Here is a 21,103-nt window from a genome sequence, read left to right as displayed (position 1 = left end):
TTTTTAGGATATGCTGATAATAAAAAAGGCTACAGGTGTTTCGATTTTCAAAATGACAAATTATATGTGTCAAGAAATGTATCTTTTTTGGAAAAAGAAAGCTTCTTTGAATTTGAAAAATCCAAGGATGTCACTGAATACTCGTTTTTAATTGATCCAACTTCAAAATCCAATGAATGTGATGTTGGATGTGACCTTGACAATGATCAAAGTCCTATTGTTGTTGAAAATGATGATAATGAAGAGCAAATCCATAGGGATGTTAGTCTACAATATTCAAGACGTAGAGAGCAAAATCTTCCATGTGCATTACAAAAATACTCTGAAGTCTCACCTAGAAGAACGTCTAGAATCTCTAAACCTCCAGAAAAATTTGTGTCTTATGAATCTTTTTCACCCACGTATAGGGCCGCCATTACATTAATACAATCATATGTTGAACCATCATCCTATTCTCAAGCAAAAAATCATATAGAATGGATAGAAGCCATGAAAATAGAATTGGATGCACTAGAAAAGGCCAATACTTGGACGATACAAGATATTCCTCCGGGTAAGAAACCTATAGGTTGTAGGTGGGTATACAAAGTCAAAACCAAAAGTGATGGGACCCTGGAAAGATATAAGGCCCGTTTAGTAGCAAAAGGATATGCCCAAGAGTATGGCATCGATTATGAAGAAACATTTGCTCCTGTGGCCCGTATGACCACTGTTAGAACTTTAATAGCCTTGGCCTCCATTAGAACATGGCCTATCTTTCAATTAGATGTCAAAAATGCTTTCCTGAATGGGAATCTCGTTGAAGAAGTATACATGGAAGCCCCACCTGGTATTAGTATCCCTAAGGGTAAAGCTCTTCGTCTAGAAAAAACTCTTTATGGTCTTAAACAGGCTCCAAAAGCCTGGTATGACCGATTTAGTCATGTTATGCTTGATATTGGTTTTCAACCTTGTTTAACTGACACTGCTTTGTTTGTTAAGAAATCTGATGCAGGCATCATTATTCTTCTTCTCTATGTGGACGATATGATCATCACCGGAGGCGACAAACAGGGAGTTGCGAATATCAAATCTCTTCTTAAAACTCACTTTGAAATGACTGACTTAGGTTTATTAAGATATTTTTTAGGCATTGAAGTTGCTTATTCCCCTCGGGGGTATTTGATATCTCAATCTAAATTTGCTCTTGATATCGTTTCCAGGTCTGGAATTACAGATGATAAGAAAGTAGACACTCCAGAAGTTGTCAATGTTAAAATGAAAATTGATGATGGAGAACTTCTTGATGATCCTACTCCTTATAGACAACTTGTTGGAGCTCTTTCTTATCTTTCCATTACTAGGCCAGATATAACTCATGCGGTTCATACAGTCAGTCAGTTTCAGCATGCTCCCACCTCCGTGCACATGGGAGCGATTTTGCGTATTATTAGATACTTAAAATCCTCTCTTTCACGAGGACTCTTCTTGTCTGCTTCATCTTCATTAAATTTAATTGCATATACTGATGCTGACTGGGGAGGTGATCCCAATAATAGACACTCAACTACTGGTTTTTGTGTGTTCCTAGGTGAAACCTTAATTTCGTGGAGATGCAAGAAGCAGCAGAAAGTCTCTCTTTCCTCCACCGAAGCTGAATACAGAGCCATGGCAACCACCACTATGGAGGTTGTTTGGCTCAGACGATTGCTAGCGGATATGGGAGCTAAAGCAACGCAAGCTTCAAAGATGTGCTGTGACAACAAAAGTGCGATCTACATTGCAAGCAACCGGACATTCCATGAGCGCACTAAACACATTGAGATGGACTGTCACTATGTCAGAGAGGAATACTTACATGGAACCATTGATCTGCCATATGTTACATCAGAATATCAATTAGCAGACTTCTTCACCAAGCCTCTCACTGCTCCCAGATTTCACTTCCTCTTAGACAAACTTTCGCTCATTGTACCGTAAGTTTGAAGGGGAGTGTTAAAATGTAAACTGCAATATATATATATATATATTATTTAATATTATTATATTTTGTTTTATTATTTTCTTTTTCTATTTTTTTATTTTCTTTTTTAGCATCTAGTTCAATAGAAACTAGATATTTTGATCCAGTCAAATTCCTGTTGGAACTTGACTGTGCAAGTAGCTGTTGGACTGTAGTCCAACAGCTATAATAAATGCTGTTGGACTATAGTCCAACAGCTATAATAATAAATGCTGTAGTCCAACAGCTATATTAAGAGACGTTGGAATCCAACGTCTCTTTTTGGAGAGCTCAAAATGAGCTCTCCTCTCTCTCCCATTTTTTTGTATATATAGGGGTGAACCCCTTCAATGTAAATAACTATGCTTCTTAAGCATTTTGTTCATGAATAAAGTATTATTTATTTTTCAAGTGTTCTTCCCTTTATACCCTTTCAAGGGTCATGCTTGTAGTGTCTCCAATAGACACTTATTTGTGAGTTATTTGTGCATTTGTTGAAGACCACCATTTCATTACAATATTTTTCTAGACCTAGCAAACTTAGAAATAATTTGGTAGTTCAAGGCACTAATTCTCTATTAAAGGCATTAAATTATTAGGTAAGCAAGTCAAAAGAAGCTTGACATTCACAAAGTACAATTGATAATATGTTCTTTATTTTTCATAATTTTACTTTTCCTATAAAGCTCCTAGATGCTTGATTTTTTTTAAAATGAGGTGCGTACCTTATTTTATAAGCACATAATAGTAATATTATCTTCAAAGATTTGTCAATTCTTGGCCGAGCTATAATCAAACCAATATAAACATTTATCTCACAACTTTATAGTCCATCTTAGTAGGCAACTAGTGTATCAACATAAAGAAAAAAATAATTATCGATTTATTCATATTTCACAATTAACGTTACCTTCATAATAATCTACTACTCCTAGTGGAAGCCAAATGCCTACTGCCTTTGTGAACGACAAATGTCCCCACTACATGGTATAGGCATGGCCTCAAGGTGGCTTCCTCTAGATTTTGTGCATTTTATGACCCTAGATTATGGTATCTAATCCTTATGGACTAATTAGAAAAAATGCAATCAATAAATCTTATGCAAGATACAGAGGTTTTTTATCGTTTTGTTTTAGGAAGAATAACTTCTTATCATATTGTAGCAACACCTTGAAAATATTTACACATCAATCAATTCTCTTTTCATTCTCCACATCATTAAAATTAAGAATCTTTTTTCTTAGGTAACTATGATGGGATCATTTCTTAGATGTATGCCAAGGATTGAGTGAGAAAAAGATATAGGACTTTTATGTGAAGACAATTTTAAGATCTTTTATTTTTGTTTAATGGTCATAATTAACGTATAAAGCTACCATGGATCATTGTATTTTGAAAGTCATTTTTTTTTATATTTACCAAACATCACAAATGTTAACAGTGCACATACACACATATCTATTTGTTAGAAGCCGACGGGCAAGCAATGTCAACTCTTGGTAAAAATAACACATTCTATAGTCCTACCAACAACATTAAAAGAAAACCATACTTTAATGTTCAACATTTTGCTTGGGAAATGGTTAGTCATGCTTGAGTTAAGGTCCTCATGCCATAGTTAAATGTTTTAGATTTTTTCCAAAATATACATTGATCATTCTTGGTTATTTTATAAATAGTCTGCACTATTCATAGTTAGCTCGGCAACTTTATTTCTAGACTTTTTACAATTAATATGTGATTTCTCATTTGTTTCTTAAAAAGTGTGTGCTTGAGAGAGAGAGAGAGAGAGAGAGAGAGAGAGAGAGAGAGAGAGAGAGAGAGAGAGAGAGAGAGAGAGAGAGAGAGAGAGATTGTGTTTGGCCAAAGTCATGTATTCACATTATGAAGCTTCATTTTTTACATATTAATAGCATATGTTGTATATTACTAATGATTAGTGAAACTCATATTTAAATAATTGTTCATTATTAATGAAATATATTCTTCTTATAAATTACACTTAATATAGCCGATAGAATTCAGTATTTTTACAAGAACCTATTAACAGTGTCAGTTAGTTTGTTATTCAAATCACAGACATGGTTTCATTGCAGTGAGGACTTCTCAAATTATGCTGATTTATGCTTTAGAGAATTTGGTGACAGAGTCAAACACTGGATCACTCTCAATGAGCCATTGACTTTTTCACTTCAAGCGTATGTGACTGGTGTAAATGCACCAGGCAGATGCTCAAAAGGTTTAGGGAATTGTAGTGATGGAGATTCTGCAACTGAGCCCTACAAAGTGACCCATAACCAGCTTCTAGCACACGCGTATGCTGTCAAACTCTACAGAGATAAATACAAGGTAAAGTCTGCACTCATTTGATGAAAAGGGATTATTGTATTGCTTTCAAAAATTGCATTTTAGATATTGCTTTTAAAAATTACATTTTAGATAATTACTTTGTAATGATTTTCTTATCAATAATTAAATCTCAAAGAAATGTCTAGGACAAATTCACCAGCAAACATTCTTCAAAAGACACGGAAGTTGCTTTTATCAATATTTTTTAAGAAAAGAGTGCCACTAGATGCAAAATTATTTAGGCAATGTTGTTACATGTCAAGCTTAAGATTACTAGGAGTTAAAAAAAAATCCCTTGAGAAGAATTCTTCTATTCCTAGAGATTTCTCACTAGGTTTGGGAGAACCAAACAAAAATAAAATATTTTATAGAAAAAAAATGTTGGCATTATTGGATATATTCCATAGAATATCTCCACCTCCTTTTCCATATCCAAACATACCCATATTTGTTGCATCTATTCTACATATACACATGGCATATAACTGAAATCCATTGGTTTTGCATTACATGCAATTATTGGGGTTGTTATTATTAAGTATGTTAGGTGGTGGACTATGCTTGAAGCACATTTTGGCACCACTTGTTCCGAAATTGGGTCCCAACTCAAATCACTGGTGGAACCCACATGATAGAATTACAGTAAAATTTCTGCACTCATTAATTTGAGTGAAATTCATATGACTATAATATAACTTATAAATGTAAATAAATAAATAAAGTGCATGACCACATACCTAACATATATGCATGCAAACTCATAACACTCAAAGAAATAAACCTATTTCAGATTATTACTATAAATGATTTAATGTAGATACACTTAATTATAGATTCACCCGCTGACATCAAAGGGGTTCGTTTCTACATGCCTCTTAGCTAGTGTGACTCAGAAAAACAAAAGTACAACACTAAATTGATGCTAAACAGACACTCAAGTAGAAATAACTATGTAATGTTGATATTGCTTAACTTTTTTTTTATTGTTGACCACTTTTATCATACCAAGAATTTTATACGATGTTCAGCAAAAGTTGAAGCACTTGGTACTTTAGGAAATATATTGAAAATTTTCTCCAATTGGTATGTAATAACAGTGTACCTAAACATGTTTGGTCCTAGTGTGAAACACTAAACTTTTAGCTAATTTGAAAAATTGTTACAATATCGTGATATTTGCAACATTTTTTGATATAGATTTTGAAGCAATTGTGTTAGTCAAGTCAATTTTGCAATCATTAGAGCAGATCTATATTAAGTCTCTGTGATTGACAATGAAATAGCCGGTAATTTCTTACTACAGCATGACACTATTACCAATTCTAGCTTGAAGGTATATCCAACAGTGGATCACAAAGTAGTTTTGATCACAAACAAAAGTAGCATCATAATTTTCTATCTGATCATGATTTTTTTTTGTTATAAAGAAGGCCATCATTGTATATCGTGTCTTTGATATATCACAAAGTATGATGAACCTACTTAGAATTGATTTTATAGGCTTCAGCATGAATTAATTGTGGGAACATCAATTGTACATGCTGTGTCAACTGAGGTCAAGGTCAGATAGAGCAAGCTTCTTATAATTTTCTTGTACATAGTAAAATCTTTAAGAACCTCTGCTTCATCTACACGCAACTTCATATTTGTTTCTATTGATTTAAAGACTGGCTTGCAATTCCTGTGTAAAAAGATCTTTTATATAATTTTGCTCTTATAAGAAGTATAAGTGAATAATCATTATGCAATAAGAATTCAACAATCTTATTATGTCATGCTCTTGGTGCTCACTTCAGTCCAGACATTGTTTTCTTTAATTTGTAAATGCAGCCGAGACAATCTTTGCTTTCAAAACCCTTGACTGTTAAATGTCTCAATTAATCTCTTTATGAAAAATGCATTATTTGCATTCATCTACTGAAGTCTTTACAACTTGCTTGCAGCTGATGTTATAATAGCATGTGAACTGTAATAATTATTAATACAGGGCTAAAGGTCTCACTGTAATAAATTTTGTATTGCTGAGAAATCTTCAAGCAACTAGCTTCGCTTTGTATCACTTGATTGATTCATAGGCACAGTTATTAACTTCTTTCATGAAATGAGCTTTGCACCCTTAGGTCTGTAGGCCCCGTTTGGATGCCACAAAAAATGAGGTTTTCAACCTGGTTTTCAGTGGAAACCAGGTTTTGGAGAGGTTTTGTGTCTGTTTGGATGATACAAAACCCAGTTTTCATAAACCGGGTTTTAACCAAAACCTAGTTTATGAAAAATTAAGGGAGACCAGGTTTTCACTTGAAAAAACTGGTTTATCAGGTACCCTCACCCTCTCAAGTCTCATCTTCCACCCCCCTTCATGTCCCAGCCACCACCATACCTCCACTACCCACCACCTTCGTTCAAGCATTTCCCGGCCAGTTGCTGGCCAGAAAATGGTCGGCCCATACCATCCACTCCGGAAGGTACTAGACTGGCCATTTTCCAACTGGTGGCTGGCTGGAAAATGGCGAGAAATTTTTCTTTTTTGTTTTGCTAAAGGATCTTAGATTTTGGTTTGTCCTATGATATGATCTTAGCAAACACTTGGTTTAGGAAGAGAGAGTCTCACCTAGTAACATTTAAAAGTGGGGTTAATACGAGTCAGATAGATTTTTTCCTACTTAGAAATAGAGATAGGGGTTGTTGCATCGATTGTAAGGTTATACCGGGAGAAAGTGTAGCTACACAACATAGAGTCTTAATTTTAGATCTTAGAATTAGACAATGCCGCAAAAGGGATAGACATAGGATAGATCCTAGAATTAAGTGGTGGGCACTGAAAGGAGCTAAACAAGGAATGTTTGTAGAGCAGGTAGTTAAGGAAGCTGATTTGTGTCTCGAGGAGGATTCAGAATCAATGTGGAATAAGATAGCGGGTGGCATGAGAAAGGTGGCTAAGGAGGTATTGGGTGAGTCTAAAGGCGGTGCACCGCTAGGTAAGGATATATCGTGGTGGAACGAGGATGTCAAATTAGCTATTAAGGTTAAAAGAGAGTGTTATAGAAATCTAAGAGTCGTGATAATGAGAATTTGGAGAAGTATATGATAGCAAAGAAGGAAGCTAAAAAAGTAGTTCGGAACGCGAGGGATAAGGTACATAAGGAGGTTTATGACAAGTTGGATACCAAAGAGGTCGAGAAGGATATTTATAGGCTTGCAAAGATGAGAGATAGGAAATTGAGGGATCTGGGTATGGTTAGATGTATCAAAGATGAAATACAAAGGGTTTTAGTCAAAGATGAGGAGATTAAGGAGAGATGGAAAGATTATTTTGATAAGCTATTTAATGAAAGTCATGCTCAAGATCTTGGAGACTTCTCCATTCCTTTTCATGAGATGAATCGTGACTTCATGCGCAAGATTCAAAAGAAAGAAATTGCAGAGGCTTTGAAGAAAATGAAATCAAGAAGGGCAGTTGGCCCAGATGGTATACCTAACGAGGCTTGAAAATGCTTGGGAGAGAAAGGTTTAGAATGGTTGACAAATCTTTTTAACAAGATTTGGCGGACAAATAAGATGCCTAATGAGTGGAGGAAGAGTACTTTGGTGCCTCTATATAAGAATAAGGGTGATATACAAGATTGCACAAACTATCGTGGTATAAAACTCATGAATCATACTATGAAACTTTGGGAGAGGGTGATTGAGTCTAGGTTGAGGAAGGTTGTCATGATATCGGAGAATCAATTTGGTTTTATGCCTGGAAGATCAACTATGGAAGCTATACATCTTCTTAGACAACTTATTGAGAGAAATAGAGAGAGGAACAAAGATTTGCATATGATTTTTATTGATTTGGAGAAGACATACGATAGAGTACCTAGGGACGTTCTCTGGTGGACAATAACGAAGAAAGGTGTGTCTCTCAAGTATATTAGTATAATTAAGGATATGTATGAAGGAGTAGTAACCAATGTCCGCACTTGTGGAGGGGTGACAACCAATTTTCCTATAACGGTTGGGTTACATCAAGGATCTGCTTTAAGCCCTTTCCTATTTGCTATAGTGATGGATGAGCTTACGAGATCAATTCAAGAAAATGTGCCGTGGTGTATGTTGTTTGCTGATGATATTGTTTTGATTGATGAGTCTAAAGCTGGAGTTAACGCTAAGTTAGAATTATGGAGACAGACATTAGAAGCAAGAGGTTTTAAGTTGAGTAAGAGTAAGACAGAATACATGGAATGTCAGTTTAGTAAGCAACGAAGTAGTGATGGGAGTGTAGTGAAGCTTGGTGAGCAAAAAATACCGGTGGATGATTGTTTCAAATATTTGGGATCTATCATTCAAAAGTATGGAGAAATTGATGGAGATGTAAATCATAGGATAAAGGTTGGGTGAATGAAATGGAAAAGTGCAACTGGAGTGTTGTGTGATCGCAGAATGCCATTGCGGTTGAAGGGAAAGTTTTATAGGACGACTATTAGGCCCACTTTACTATATGGTACGGAATGTTGGGCTGCCAAGAGACATCATATTCAAAAAATGAGTGTAGCTGAGATGTGTATGCTGAGATGGATGTGTGGAAATACAATAAAAGATAAGATTCAGAACGAGGAGATACGTAAGAAAATAGGCGTTGCACCCATTGAAAATAAGATGAGAGAGAATCGTTTACGGTGGTTTGGACATATTCGGCGAAGGCCTAATGATGCTCCAGTTAGAAGGATGGAGAAATGGGAAAATATATTAGTTAAAAGAGGTCGGGGTAGGCCTAGGAAGACATGTATGGAGGTGATAGGAAAGGATATGAATGCTTTGAAGCTCACCGAGGACATGGCATTGGATAGAAATGATTGGAGGAGAAGGATTCATGTGGAAGACCCAGAATGATTTTCTTTTTTGGTTCATATCGCCGACCCCAATTGTTTTGGGATGAAGGCATAGTTGTTGTTGTTGTTTGTTGTTTGTTTTGCTAAAGGATCTGATATATCCGTCCATTTTCCAGCCAGATACTGGTCAGAAAATGGTCAGCTGGCACCCTCTGCCGTGGGCAGCTAACAGTGCCATTTTCTGGCCAGTAGTTGGCTGGAAATTGCTGGAAACATTTTCTTCTTTTCTTCTTGTAAAACCTACCGTCTCCAGCCATTTCCTGCCAGCCACCGGCCGGAAAATGGCCGGGCTGGTGCCATTCAGCATGAACGGTACGTACTAGCTGGCCACTTTTCGGCAGGTGGATCACCAGAAAGTGGCTGTTCTGTTTTTTTTTTAAGGTTTTTATCAACTAGACACCAAGTTTTTACTGTTTTTTTTTTGTCATCCAAACATGAACAAGACCAGGTTTTTATTGGTTTCAAACTTTCAAGCAAAACCTGGGCTTTTGAAAACCCAAGTTTTGAGCCCCGTCATCCAAATGGGGCCTAACTGTATCAACAGTTAGTTTTTGGTAACACTGTTGCATTCAAAATAGGATGCTTTTGGCAACCCCTTATTTTGACAACATATGGGAATGTCATTTCCATCCCAATGCAAGGCTCCAAACAGAGCCTTCATGTCTAAAATGGATCCAGTCAGTTGAGATTGAATGCGTGCTGGTGAAAATGCCCAGAGTCGCCCATTTGCACACCAAGCAACGGTTGATCAAATTCATGAGTACCAATATTTCTTCTTCTACTACTACCGCTAAGAACCTTGGACTTCATGAACTTGACCCTTCACTCCTGGGATGGGAAAGCTTGGTCTTGCGGACTTGGTAATGTTTTCCTGACGGTTCTTGATTGTGGTGTTTCTTGCAGGGTGCACAAAATGGAGTGATCGGCATCACACTGGTATCTCCTTGGATTTTGCCTTACTCGCCGTCATTGGCTGACAAAAAAGCAGCTCAACGAACAATAGACTTCTTGTATGGATGGTATGGTTGCATTTGCATGTGCATATGGAGAGTAAGACTGTAAGCTGCGTCCAAAATCGTACATAAAACCTGTATGCTATACACAATACATGACCTGATCTGCAGTTTCCATCTCTAGTTCCTAGTTCTCCTCCTAGCTATACTTTCAATCCTTGGTTAAGGTTTTCTTTCTTCTACCCCCTCTCCACTAATCTATTTTTCACCCAAATCTGGTTACTGTTTGCCCATAAGCGATGACGTATCAAGTGTCCAGCTGGCAATACACAACTTCAAGTAAGAATCATGCTTATTCTCTGTTTGGGAGCCCTCAATTAGAGGTCTGTTGCCCTCAACACCTTCCACTCTGTTTGGGAGCAATGTATGTTGCCAAAACACTGCATTAGGGATTGGAATTGGCAACTCCAACACCACCATTCACAAGAGGATGCTTTTGGCAAGTACACAATCTTCAACATCAATGTAAGGCTACCAAACGGGACCTCAACGTTTCCTTTGAAATTCAGTCTCTGCTGCCCTGCATCCTAATGCAGCTTACTTAACAACAGAACTTGCTAGGCCCTGTCAATATTAAGTTTAAGCTGGCTGACTTGAGGCTGTTGTCCAGTGCAAAGTATAGAACATCACCCAATTGCTTTTGTCTGTTAGCTTCTCCAAGTTTTAGTCAAAGCTCAACAAAAACATGGCTGTTGTTCAGTAGTGAGTCTAGCCTACTCATTTGGCCAAGTCCTGTGCCTGGTCTTTGCACCAATTTGGCTCAAATATGCCTTGGATGCTTTGCATGAACCACGTGGTTTAGATGACCTAACTTCATCACATTGATCCAGGTTCATGGACCCATTGACTAGAGGCAGATACCCACGTAGCATGAGGGCGCTTGTGAAGAACAGACTGCCAAGGTTCACAATAGAGGAGGCACAAACCCTAAAAGTATCCTTCGATTTTCTGGGAATCAACTATTACACATCTCTATATGCAGCAAATGCAGTTCCTACCAACACCACGATTCGCAGCTACAGCTCAGACTACCTTGCTACCATGACAGGTATGATCACCGGTAGTCCATCGATCTGTCGTGTTTGCCACATTAATTAATTTTTAACTCTTGTTTCACTTTCATGATATTTTCGGTGTCTTTTGGTAATCAACAGGGGTAAGAAAGGGAGTTCTCATTGGCCCTTTGGTAAGAACCTCACCAATTTAATGCTGTTATGAAATTTTAGTATCTTTGCTTTTCCTTCTTCATTTAAGAGATTCTGGGTGATTACCCCCAGATGAATTCGAACCCGAGATCCCTCATCTAAGATACCCTGATCAAATCAACTATCAAATGATTTGCATCTTAGAGCTTAATTTTTTTTTTGAGGACAGAGTATATAGTGGCACTTTTAAAGGTGTCAAATATGTGTTTCTCAAGCACATGAATTGTCACTAATTTCAAGAACTCTACTGGCACATTCACAGTGCACTAGGAAAAACATGTAGTGAATCCATTGGCCCGTGAAAGTTGATGTTTTATGACTGTTTGGTGAAAGATAAGAGATCAAAGTATCTTAGGTCTATCTCATGAACAGATCAGAAATACATTTGACTCGTCCAGTGTCCAAATATGTGAATCATTAACTAAAGCCACCCAACATAAAATTTCTGTGCTCCAAAAGAAATTGCTAAATCCAATATCACACTTAGTGAAGATTTAATGATAAATGTATAGGTTTTACCCAAGGTATATGAGCATGTCCTTCAGATGTCCTAAAAGTGACACCCTTGGATGGATGTAAAGATCAACAAATTGCTTCCAGACCAAAAATGAAGGACCATGTATGTAATGTTCGAGGAAAAAAAATTCGGATCCGGCTTCTCGAATTTTCGAGAAGTCGGTACACCCCCCTTTTTAAAGGGTTTGGGTGTCTCGGGCGAGGGCATTTGCCCTCGCTTGATTCTCTCTCTTCTCTCTCTCTCTTTGTCTTTCTCCGACTCCGTCGCTTCCACCCGCCGACCGGCCCTCCGGCAGCCATCTTGGTGGCAGTCGACTCCCCTCCTCTGTGCAAGCGTCGGAGACCCGCCGTCTTCACCTGCTTCTCTGGCAACTCGCCGTCGATTACTGCAGGAAGGTTCCTCCCCCCCCCCCCCCCTCCTCTCCTCCCGGAGCTCGGGTTGTCGGCAGGGGGGTTTGGCCCCTGTCGTCGGCAGGGGGCTTGGCTCCCTGTCGCCGACGGGGTGTCGGTAGGGGGTTTGGCCCCCTGTCGTCGTCGGCTCGTCAACAGGGGGTTTGGCCCCCTGTCGCCGACGGGGTGTCGGCAGGGGGTTTGGCCCCCTGTCGGCCGTCTGTTCGCTGACAGGGGGCTTGGCCTCCTGTCGACCGTCAGTCTGTCGGCAGGGGGCTTCGCCCTCTGTCACCGACGACTCGTCGGCAGGGGGCTTGGCCCCCTGTCACCGTCGGCTTGTCGGCAGGGGGCTTCGCCCCCTGTCATTCTGTTTGCCGGCAGGGGGCGAGCCCCCCTGTCGTCGTTCTGTCTGCCGGCACGGGGCTTCTCCCCCTGTCGCTTTTGTCTACCGGCAGGGGGCTTCTCCCTCTGTCGCTTTTGTCTGCCGGCAGGGGGCTTCACTCCCTGTTGCTGTCTTGTTTGTCGGCAGGGGGCTTGCCCCCCTGTCACCAACGACTCGTCAGTAGGGGGCTTGGCCCCCTGTCACCGTCGGCTTGTCGGCAGGGGGCTTCGCCCCCTGTTATTCTGTTTGCCGGCAGGGGGCGGGGCCCCCTGTCGTCGTTTTGTCTGCCGGCAGGGGGCTCCGCCCCCTGTCGCCTTTGGTTGTCGCTTGCCACCTGGGTTGTTCGTCAGGGATTATGTTTGTCTGACTTTCCTGGGCAACCAAACCCTTGTTTCACTTTTTGTCTTATGCTAACCTCTTTGCGTTTGCAGGTTGCACGATAGAACGTACACGTGCCTCGTGGCCTGAGACTCTTCGCACTTACGCCCGCAGGCGTTCAGGAACTCGCAACTCCCCAAGGTAGGGGAAAGTTGCGCGAAAGGACTTTGGATGAACTAAACTGAACTAAAGAAAAGATAATTAAACAATATATATATATATATATATATATATATATATATATATATATATATATATATATATATATATATATATATATATATATATACGTTCTTTAACTCAAGGACGCGGTTTCGCGATCCTTGTCCTGTTTACTTTTCAGCACTTTACTTTCTGTTGTCGCCGCGCTACATGTGCCCAGACTTTCTTTTCTATTCTTTAACTCAACGACGCGGTTTTGCGATCCTTGTCCTATTTACTTTTCAGCACTTTACTTTTTGCTGCCGCTGCGCTATATGTGCCTAGGCTTTACTTTCTGTCTTTTAAACTCAAGAACGCGGTTTCGCGATCCTTGTCCTGTTTACCTTTCAACACTTTACTTTCTGTTGCCCCGTGCTTTATGCGCCTTGGCTATTTACGTTTCAGCACTTTACTTTATGTTGCCCCGCGCTTTATACGCCTTGGCTATTTATGTTTCAGCACCTTACTTCTTGTTGCCCTGCTTGCTTATGCTGACTCACTTCTTGCCTGCGCTATGTAGATTACAATTATGTTGTTCTACTTTGCAGGTACCTATAGAAATTGTTGTCAGCATTTGAGCTCGTTTTTGTGTTTTCTGGTGGCTTGTGGCTATAAACCTAGCCGCATCTCTTGGCAGTGCTATGCGATGCTATGATGCATAGCACGAAGTGAATATGCCTCATGTTCTGCGAAATATCATAATTTGGATATCTCACTAAATGGTAATCATGCGCCTTCACAAGCAAGATGCTCAAGTGGGTCGAATAGAGCAGGGCATGTAGAGCAAGGCGTTGATGAAGAAAAACCCCTCATCGTACTTGTTCGGGTTGGTTCATCAAGAGAGAAGATGGATGGTACAAAACCTCCGATGGACAGGCCATTCATGGCTATTTCGGGCAAAGATCCGGCTTCCCCAGTCATCGGAGGTAGGAAAAATGACGTTACCATAAGTATCTTAGGTGGTAGTCGCCCGACACTTCTGCAGAAGTTGGATGCATCCTTGGGCTCTGTTTAGCCTTTGAGGACTTACTCTCTCGACCACTGGTCATTCCCTTAGGAGCGGACTCAGTCAGTCCTTCGGGATATAATAAAATACATAGCATAATGAACCCCCGAATGGATCTCGACTGTTTCTACGTTTTATACATTGTGCATACCCACAATGTCCAGATAATGATCAGATTACATTATGGCATGCTCACAGCTGTTGTTTGTTCTTTCTTCATACTGCATGTTTTTACCTTGCTATCAGTTTGTTATTTACAATAGTTAGAAGGTATGCATGATAAGTCTGGTTGTGATTGCTTATAATTAGATTGTTATCACTGTAACACTAACTTGATTGAGCTCATGATATCTTGGTTAGCTTTGCTATTCACCTGTGCATGTTGTATCAGTTTCTATTTGCTTATATTTGAGCATGCTTTAGATTAGTTCATCTTATTCTTTTTGTATACCTACCAGTTTTCAGGACTGACCCCATTTTTTATGGATGTAGGTGACATGTAGCTCTTCTTACTAGCGGCGGTGCAGATGCTACGTGGTCAAAGCCTCGCCTCTCTTGTCGACACGCTGGCTATTTGGTTTTGTACTTTTTGTTGTTTTGGGTGGATACCTTCTTGTTTTGTATAAACTAAACTTTTTTTTATGAATAAACTCTTTTCTATCTTTTGCTCACTATTTTGGCTTAGGAAATGGGTTTGTGTTTGCGCTGTGTCTTTTTACTAACGTATTCAGAATAATCGACTTGTGCTTTTATTTAAAACCTTTGGCATCTTTAAAAATCTTTGCTGCAAACGCTGATTTTCGAAGGTAATTTTTATTCAAATCTTTGTCTCTCAAGTCGAACTTCTGGGGCGTTACAATGTAGGTTGTAAGAGATGTAATTCTGCTTGTCCAATGGATTACTTAAGAAAACAGGTTTACTTATGGAATAAGACAACCCATGACATGAGTAAATTTCAAAAAGCTCCTCATAAATCCATTTGATTCCTTAAAAATGCTTTTGATAACTTGGCCAGCTTAGTACTCAATCTTAAAGCACCATACTTACCATGAAGAATTCTACCATGAATTTGAATATCTCTTGCATTTTAATTTTAATTACAAAATTTTTAGTTTCCGTCCATGATTCCTAAAAACTTCTTTATGCAGTTCATATTGATTTATTTTCCTGAAGTATCATCTAACATAGTTGCACTTGTATTGTGCAGGCCGCTTCATCATGGCTCTATATATACCCAAAGGGACTAAAAGATCTATTGCTCTACACCAAGAAAAGATATAATAATCCGATCATTTACATTACTGAAAATGGTGGGATCCCTTCCCTTGTTATGCTTATTCTTAACCCAAAGAGATTGTGGTTTATCATTTGTGCATGTTCTGCATCTTTCTCAGGAGTTGATGAGGCTAATAATAGTACAGTGTCTCTTGAAGAGGCACTCAAAGATCCCAAGAGAATTCAGTTTCACACTAATCATCTCTCATATTTACATCAAGCCATAAGGTAAATAATCGACAAAGAGATTGTTATTGAATCAGTTTTAGTCTCCACTTTTTTTCTCTTTTCTGTTTATTTTTCTTTATAATTTTTTTCTTCAACAAGCATGGTTCATCCATACCAACGTTGCCTCCGCTTGTCTGGTAGGAGCAGTGAGTGCACGTCACCTTGTATTGGGACGTTGCAAGTTCTAATCCCAATGGTATGGTTGTATATCTGGTGGGGGCTCTGCCTAACCCCAGCTTGCCTATCTAAAAAGAAAAAGCATGGTTCATCCATGGATGTGTGACTGGATGCCGCTGAAATTACGGACTTTGCTAGGTACTTTTAATTTTTCTAATTTCCAAAACTCTTAGTATTGTGGAATTTAGTAACCATGGGAAGTTACCCAAGATGTCTGTGAAATAGGAGATCATGAGTTTTGGTTGTGTAATCCTGCAGGTTAAGCAAAAAAATAGGTGTCATTGATGCAGAGCCACATGCATCCATTCAGTTATTCAACCTAAAACACAAAAATATGATGCACGCTCGTGATAGGTTGTCTCTAGGGGTGTCAACGGTTTGGGTTTGGTTCGGACCCAGGTAGAACCAGACTTGGATCCGGTTTTCAGGTATGGTATTGGGTCCGGACTTGGGTCTATTTGGGTCCACTATAAGAAAAACTATACCTGGACCGGATAAGAACTACATGAACCAAACCTGGACCCAATAAGAACTACATGAACCAGACCCGGACCATACCCAGTAAAACCCTATTTTTTTTATCATTTTTACATTGAAAACTTGTGGGTCTTAATTGGAACTCGGGTCGGGTCCAGGTCTGGTATAAAATTTCACATACTATAACTAGGTTCATGTATTAATCGGACCTTTGGGTCCAGACCCGGGTCTTGTTATTTATCACCATATGCAGACCTTATAGGGTTTGGTTCGTGTCCGGTCCAGGTAAACCCGACCCATTGACACCCCTAGCTATCTCAAAATAATGTGTTGTGAATTTTTCTTTAAATTATGTGTGTGGAAGCCTGGTCTTTTATTCACGACCCACTCTTTCCCTAAGTTTATCTTTAGCTTTGGACTTAGAGCTTAACTTGGATTTGGATTTTGGTTTCAGTTTTGTCGACCTAACTCATTTTGTCTCGGCTTGGTTTGGTTCGGTTGGTTCAGTCATGGTCATGGTCATGGTCATGGTCATGGTCATGGTCATGGTCATGGTCATGGTCATGGTCATGGTCAGGGTCATGGTCATGATGGAACTTTGACTTATCCATTAGGTATTTGGAATGATTTTAACCTATCAATGCTTGAGTCTTTGGCAGACTTATTTTTGGGTTTGACCAACTATTCTTTGACCTTAGCTAAGTCATACATGACCTTTAGATTGACTAGGTTCCCCTCAACCTTGTCTTGAGCCAGTCCAACCTTTATGCATGTGAGCATTTGTGTTCACCTATTCATTCCTAGCCAATTGACTTTTGACCAAGTCTTTCTTGGACATTTTTAGACTCTTCAAGGTTATTTTGGACCTGTTCATTACTCTTTTGGTCTGTTGACCGCACCTAACCCATTAATTGCCTTTGACTAGCTGTTATAGCCAACCCAACTAGCCATTGAACCATTGATAGCTAGAGGTTATAACTTTATTGCTAGCTGTAATAGTTTTATTACTAGCCATTAAGCATTTTTACTAGCCATTGGGCTTGAGCTTATATAAATCCATGCCCTCTTATTTTTGAGTTCTCATATCTCTCCTTTCCTCTCTTCCTCTCCATGCCTCTCTAGCTCCTTTCTTTTCTCTTTTGAGCTTTCAAGCTTTGACTTAGTCAAATCTCTACCAGGCTTAAGTCAATAGGCTATCCAAAAGTTTCTCTGTCAATTAGCTTGGTCTCACCTAATGCAAGACATGGACTGATTATCGTGAGTAGGTAAAACTCAGTTGTATCATAGGAGCGAGGTTGCTCATAATCCATTGCACCAAGAACATGTCCTAAGGTGGACAAGTATCACTTTAAAGAAAGTGTGTACACCGTGTGCCTTGGAGCCTACCTTTGGTCAAAGCCTCATTGACATCTATACACAAAATACTAGGATCAAACCATACCAATAGGTTGGACATTTTAGAAAGCAGAAACAATTTGTATCTGATTCTCTATTTATACGCAATCCCAACTATATCTACTATCCTGCCCACAAGGGCTCCACTCATCTGGTAGGGTGACCTGTGAATGTCAACAAGTTGACGGGACAGCACAAGTTCGAAACCCATGGGTGGCATCCATTGTGGCAAGGTCAAAGCTGGGTGTACCAGTGGGGGTAGGAAGGGACCTCAAGGGTTTTACCAACCGGAGCCGGCCAATGTGCGATTGGTTATATATATATAGTGTCCTTGATCTAGAATGCTGATAATAGGCCATGTCCACGGATCTGTAAGATCACTTAGGGCCACATTCTTTATGATCTCACTGCAAGTCTGGTGATTCTATCTGTTGCATGGTTGGCCCTCATAATGGCCGAGTGTTGGTTATGGTCCGATGTCCCCTAAGACTAAACCATAGTTGAGGGTAGGGATGGCAGTGGACCGGGGTGGGGGACAAGGTCTCCACCCCCGCCTTATTTCAAAATTCGAACCTCCATCCCCGTGCGGGGATGGATTTTAACCTCCACCCCTGCCTCCATCCCCGTTTCATGTCCTCCATCCCCGGTCCAAACGGGGCGAGGCGGGGCCCCGTTTTCCCTTAGTCTATAGTCATCCCTTAAAGGATTGTGGACGGGGCGGGGGAAAGCGTAAGTCCATCCCTGCACGGGGATAGATTTTAACCTTCATCCCTGTTTCATGCCCTTCATCCCCGGTCTAAACGGGGCGAGGTGGGGCGGGGCCCATTGTCCCCCGGTCCACTGTCATCCCTAGTTGAGGGCCATCTAATCTCAAAGTTTGAACAGTTCTATTTGCATCAGCCATGGTAATAGTGTACAGATGTTCAAAAAGCGTACTTTCAGATAGATCAAAGGATGTTGCACCATGAACTAGTACTTTAGAGCTCCTCTCTTTTGCAGCCATACTCTGCAAGCAGAATACCACTAAAATGAAGGTTTTTCAAAATTAAACATTGAAGGACAGAACAAATAGATGGACCTCCGTATTTTTTGCAATGTTAACAAGAACATATCACAAATATGGAATTGCTATATTACATGAGAATCACAATTCCCAGAAAGTCAAACCAGAATCGGTCAAGAATTGCAATCCCTAGTGGTAGGAATCCCAATTCTCATGGGATGGCAATCTTGATTCTCATATCTGGGAACCCTGATTCCTTCAAGCATCTTGATTCCTATGTTCAAAAATTGTGATTCTCTCAAGAATCTTGATTCTTTCATGAATCTCATTTCTTATGCTTATACAATTTTACATGTTTCCTAAATGATTTTTCTCATATTTATTGAAAGCTTCGTGCTACATGGGAAAGCTCACTTTCCCAAAAGCTTGCTTTGAAAGCAGGAAACTCCCTTGAAAGGAGGGAAAGTTTTGAGAAACTCTTTCAAAATATGGAAAACTCAATTCTCTTTGGTGGAAAGCCTGCTTTCTCCTTGTTTCCCAAATCATTTCACTTTGGCTTCTTTAAGGTGTCTCTTTTGTTTCTTATCACTTTTTCCTCACTTTCTATGTTTTAATATTTTAAAATTAATAATTTTTTTATAACAAGCTCGTATTGGTTTTATATCATTTTATACTTGTGTTCATGTCATTTCTTATTTGCTTCTGCTGTCTATATGTTTCCTTTTCATTTTACATGTGCTTGCATAATCGATTCACAATTCATACTACTTTTTAACCCTCACTTTCCTGCTTTTGCTTCACACACCACTTCTCGTATCCACGGTTTCCTAGTAACTATGATTCTCCATGTGACTTCTTACTTGCTTCTTGCTTTTTTGAATCCTCTAATAATTTAAAATGACTGCTTTGTGTTTTTTATTCTGGTATTGCTATCTGATTCCAATTTCTGCTTTCGCAATTATGGAACACATTTTTTTCAAAAAAATAGTTGAAATGCAGACAATGACAGAGATGGTCCTAGCTTTCGTCACAATATGGAAACTGGCCGCGAACTAGAAAATATGACACATCTATCCAATTAGCTTTTTTCTTGATACTTTTGCCCTTTTGTCGCCTAAAAAATCAGGCACCTTGGGCAAAACCACTTCCCTGGTGGCACCTTATTTTTTCAGGTGAAAACTTACACCACGCCCGATTTTTTTGTTCAAGTCGCATGATTTGTTCAGATGAAGTACTTAGAAAAGTGGTTTTGACCATGGTGCCTAATTTTTCAAGCAACAAACGGGAAAATTCATAAAAAAAAATCAATTAGCCAAATGTGTTATATTTTCTAATTTCTGGCCAATCTTGGTATTATGCCGAAAAGCTAGTGCCATCTTCATCTTTATCAGTTTAAAATATGATAAATTGCTTTTGAAAAACAATTCACACATCCACATACAGGCATACATGTGGAGAGAGAGAGAGAGAGAGAGAGAGAGAGAGAGAGAGAGAGAGATTGATGGGAATATTAATCCTTGACAGGGAAGGAGTGGACGTAAGAGGATACTTTGCATGGTCATTGCTGGATAATTTTGAATGGGGAGATGGCTACACGTTTCGTTTTGGACTCTACTACGTTGATTACAAGAATGGGTTGAAGAGGCACCCCAAGCAATCGGTTAAGTGGTTCAAGAGCTTCCTTCGTGCCTAGAAATCAAGCCGTTAAAATATAATGCAAGGCTGCTGATAGCTCCTGCTGCTTTTGTTATCATCTCTGTCACTGTTGAATAATTTTTGGTTGGAGCATATTATCGTAAAAGGAGAATGGCAATATTGACTGCTCATTATATATATCTACCTAGTAACTTGTTACACCCTTTAAGAAATCCTCTCTTTTTTTTCCTAATTCAATTTTGGTATCACAATTTTCTTTCTTTTAGACTATTTCACAAATTTTCAAATCGTTTCTTCCCTTTTTCTATAACATTCCCCACTACAAAAGTATGGTACGCCCATGCTAGGAGTTGTAATTTGCAAAGATTTCTTTTGATGAAATAAGGAAAGCATACACACTAGGTTGTAAAGACCTATGTGATAGGACATGAAGACACTCAGATTGAAAGCACTCATACGTATTGTCATGGTTGGCTTTCTCAGAACTCGGTTCGGTTTATTTATTAAAAAATATAACAAAATCATATATTAACTGTGTGCAAGCATGCCATATATGCATATTACATGAAATATATATGCAAGCATGCTCTATCTTAATAA

General features: G+C 39.3%; 1 protein-coding gene across 2 annotated transcripts in view; it reads left to right on the top strand.

Moving 5' to 3' along the window:
- The window catches only part of LOC149815881 (beta-glucosidase 12-like), a 41,729-nt gene extending 20,994 nt beyond the window's left edge, over positions 1–20,735 (top strand). Inside the window, exons 7-13 of one of the 2 annotated variants that reach the window (XM_089989336.1) lie at positions 4,078–4,330; positions 10,105–10,220; positions 11,045–11,262; positions 11,369–11,400; positions 15,500–15,602; positions 15,687–15,795; positions 20,372–20,735. In XM_089989336.1, coding sequence (XP_089845462.1) covers positions 4,078–4,330; positions 10,105–10,220; positions 11,045–11,262; positions 11,369–11,400; positions 15,500–15,602; positions 15,687–15,795; positions 20,372–20,540 — 1,000 coding nt within the window. In that variant the 3' untranslated portion in view covers positions 20,541–20,735. The remainder of the gene's footprint in view (positions 1–4,077; positions 4,331–10,104; positions 10,221–11,044; positions 11,263–11,368; positions 11,401–15,499; positions 15,603–15,686; positions 15,796–20,371) is intronic. The other variant, XM_089989335.1, reaches the window with a different exon arrangement.
- Positions 20,736–21,103: the final 368 nt, after the last annotated feature.

The sequence above is a fragment of the Nuphar pumila genome, chromosome 15 (assembly GCF_984573655.1).
Source record: "Nuphar pumila chromosome 15, dmNupPumi1.hap1.1, whole genome shotgun sequence".
In the NCBI taxonomy this organism is placed as follows: domain Eukaryota; kingdom Viridiplantae; phylum Streptophyta; class Magnoliopsida; order Nymphaeales; family Nymphaeaceae; genus Nuphar; species Nuphar pumila.
This window is presented reverse-complemented; position numbering and strand designations above follow the sequence as displayed.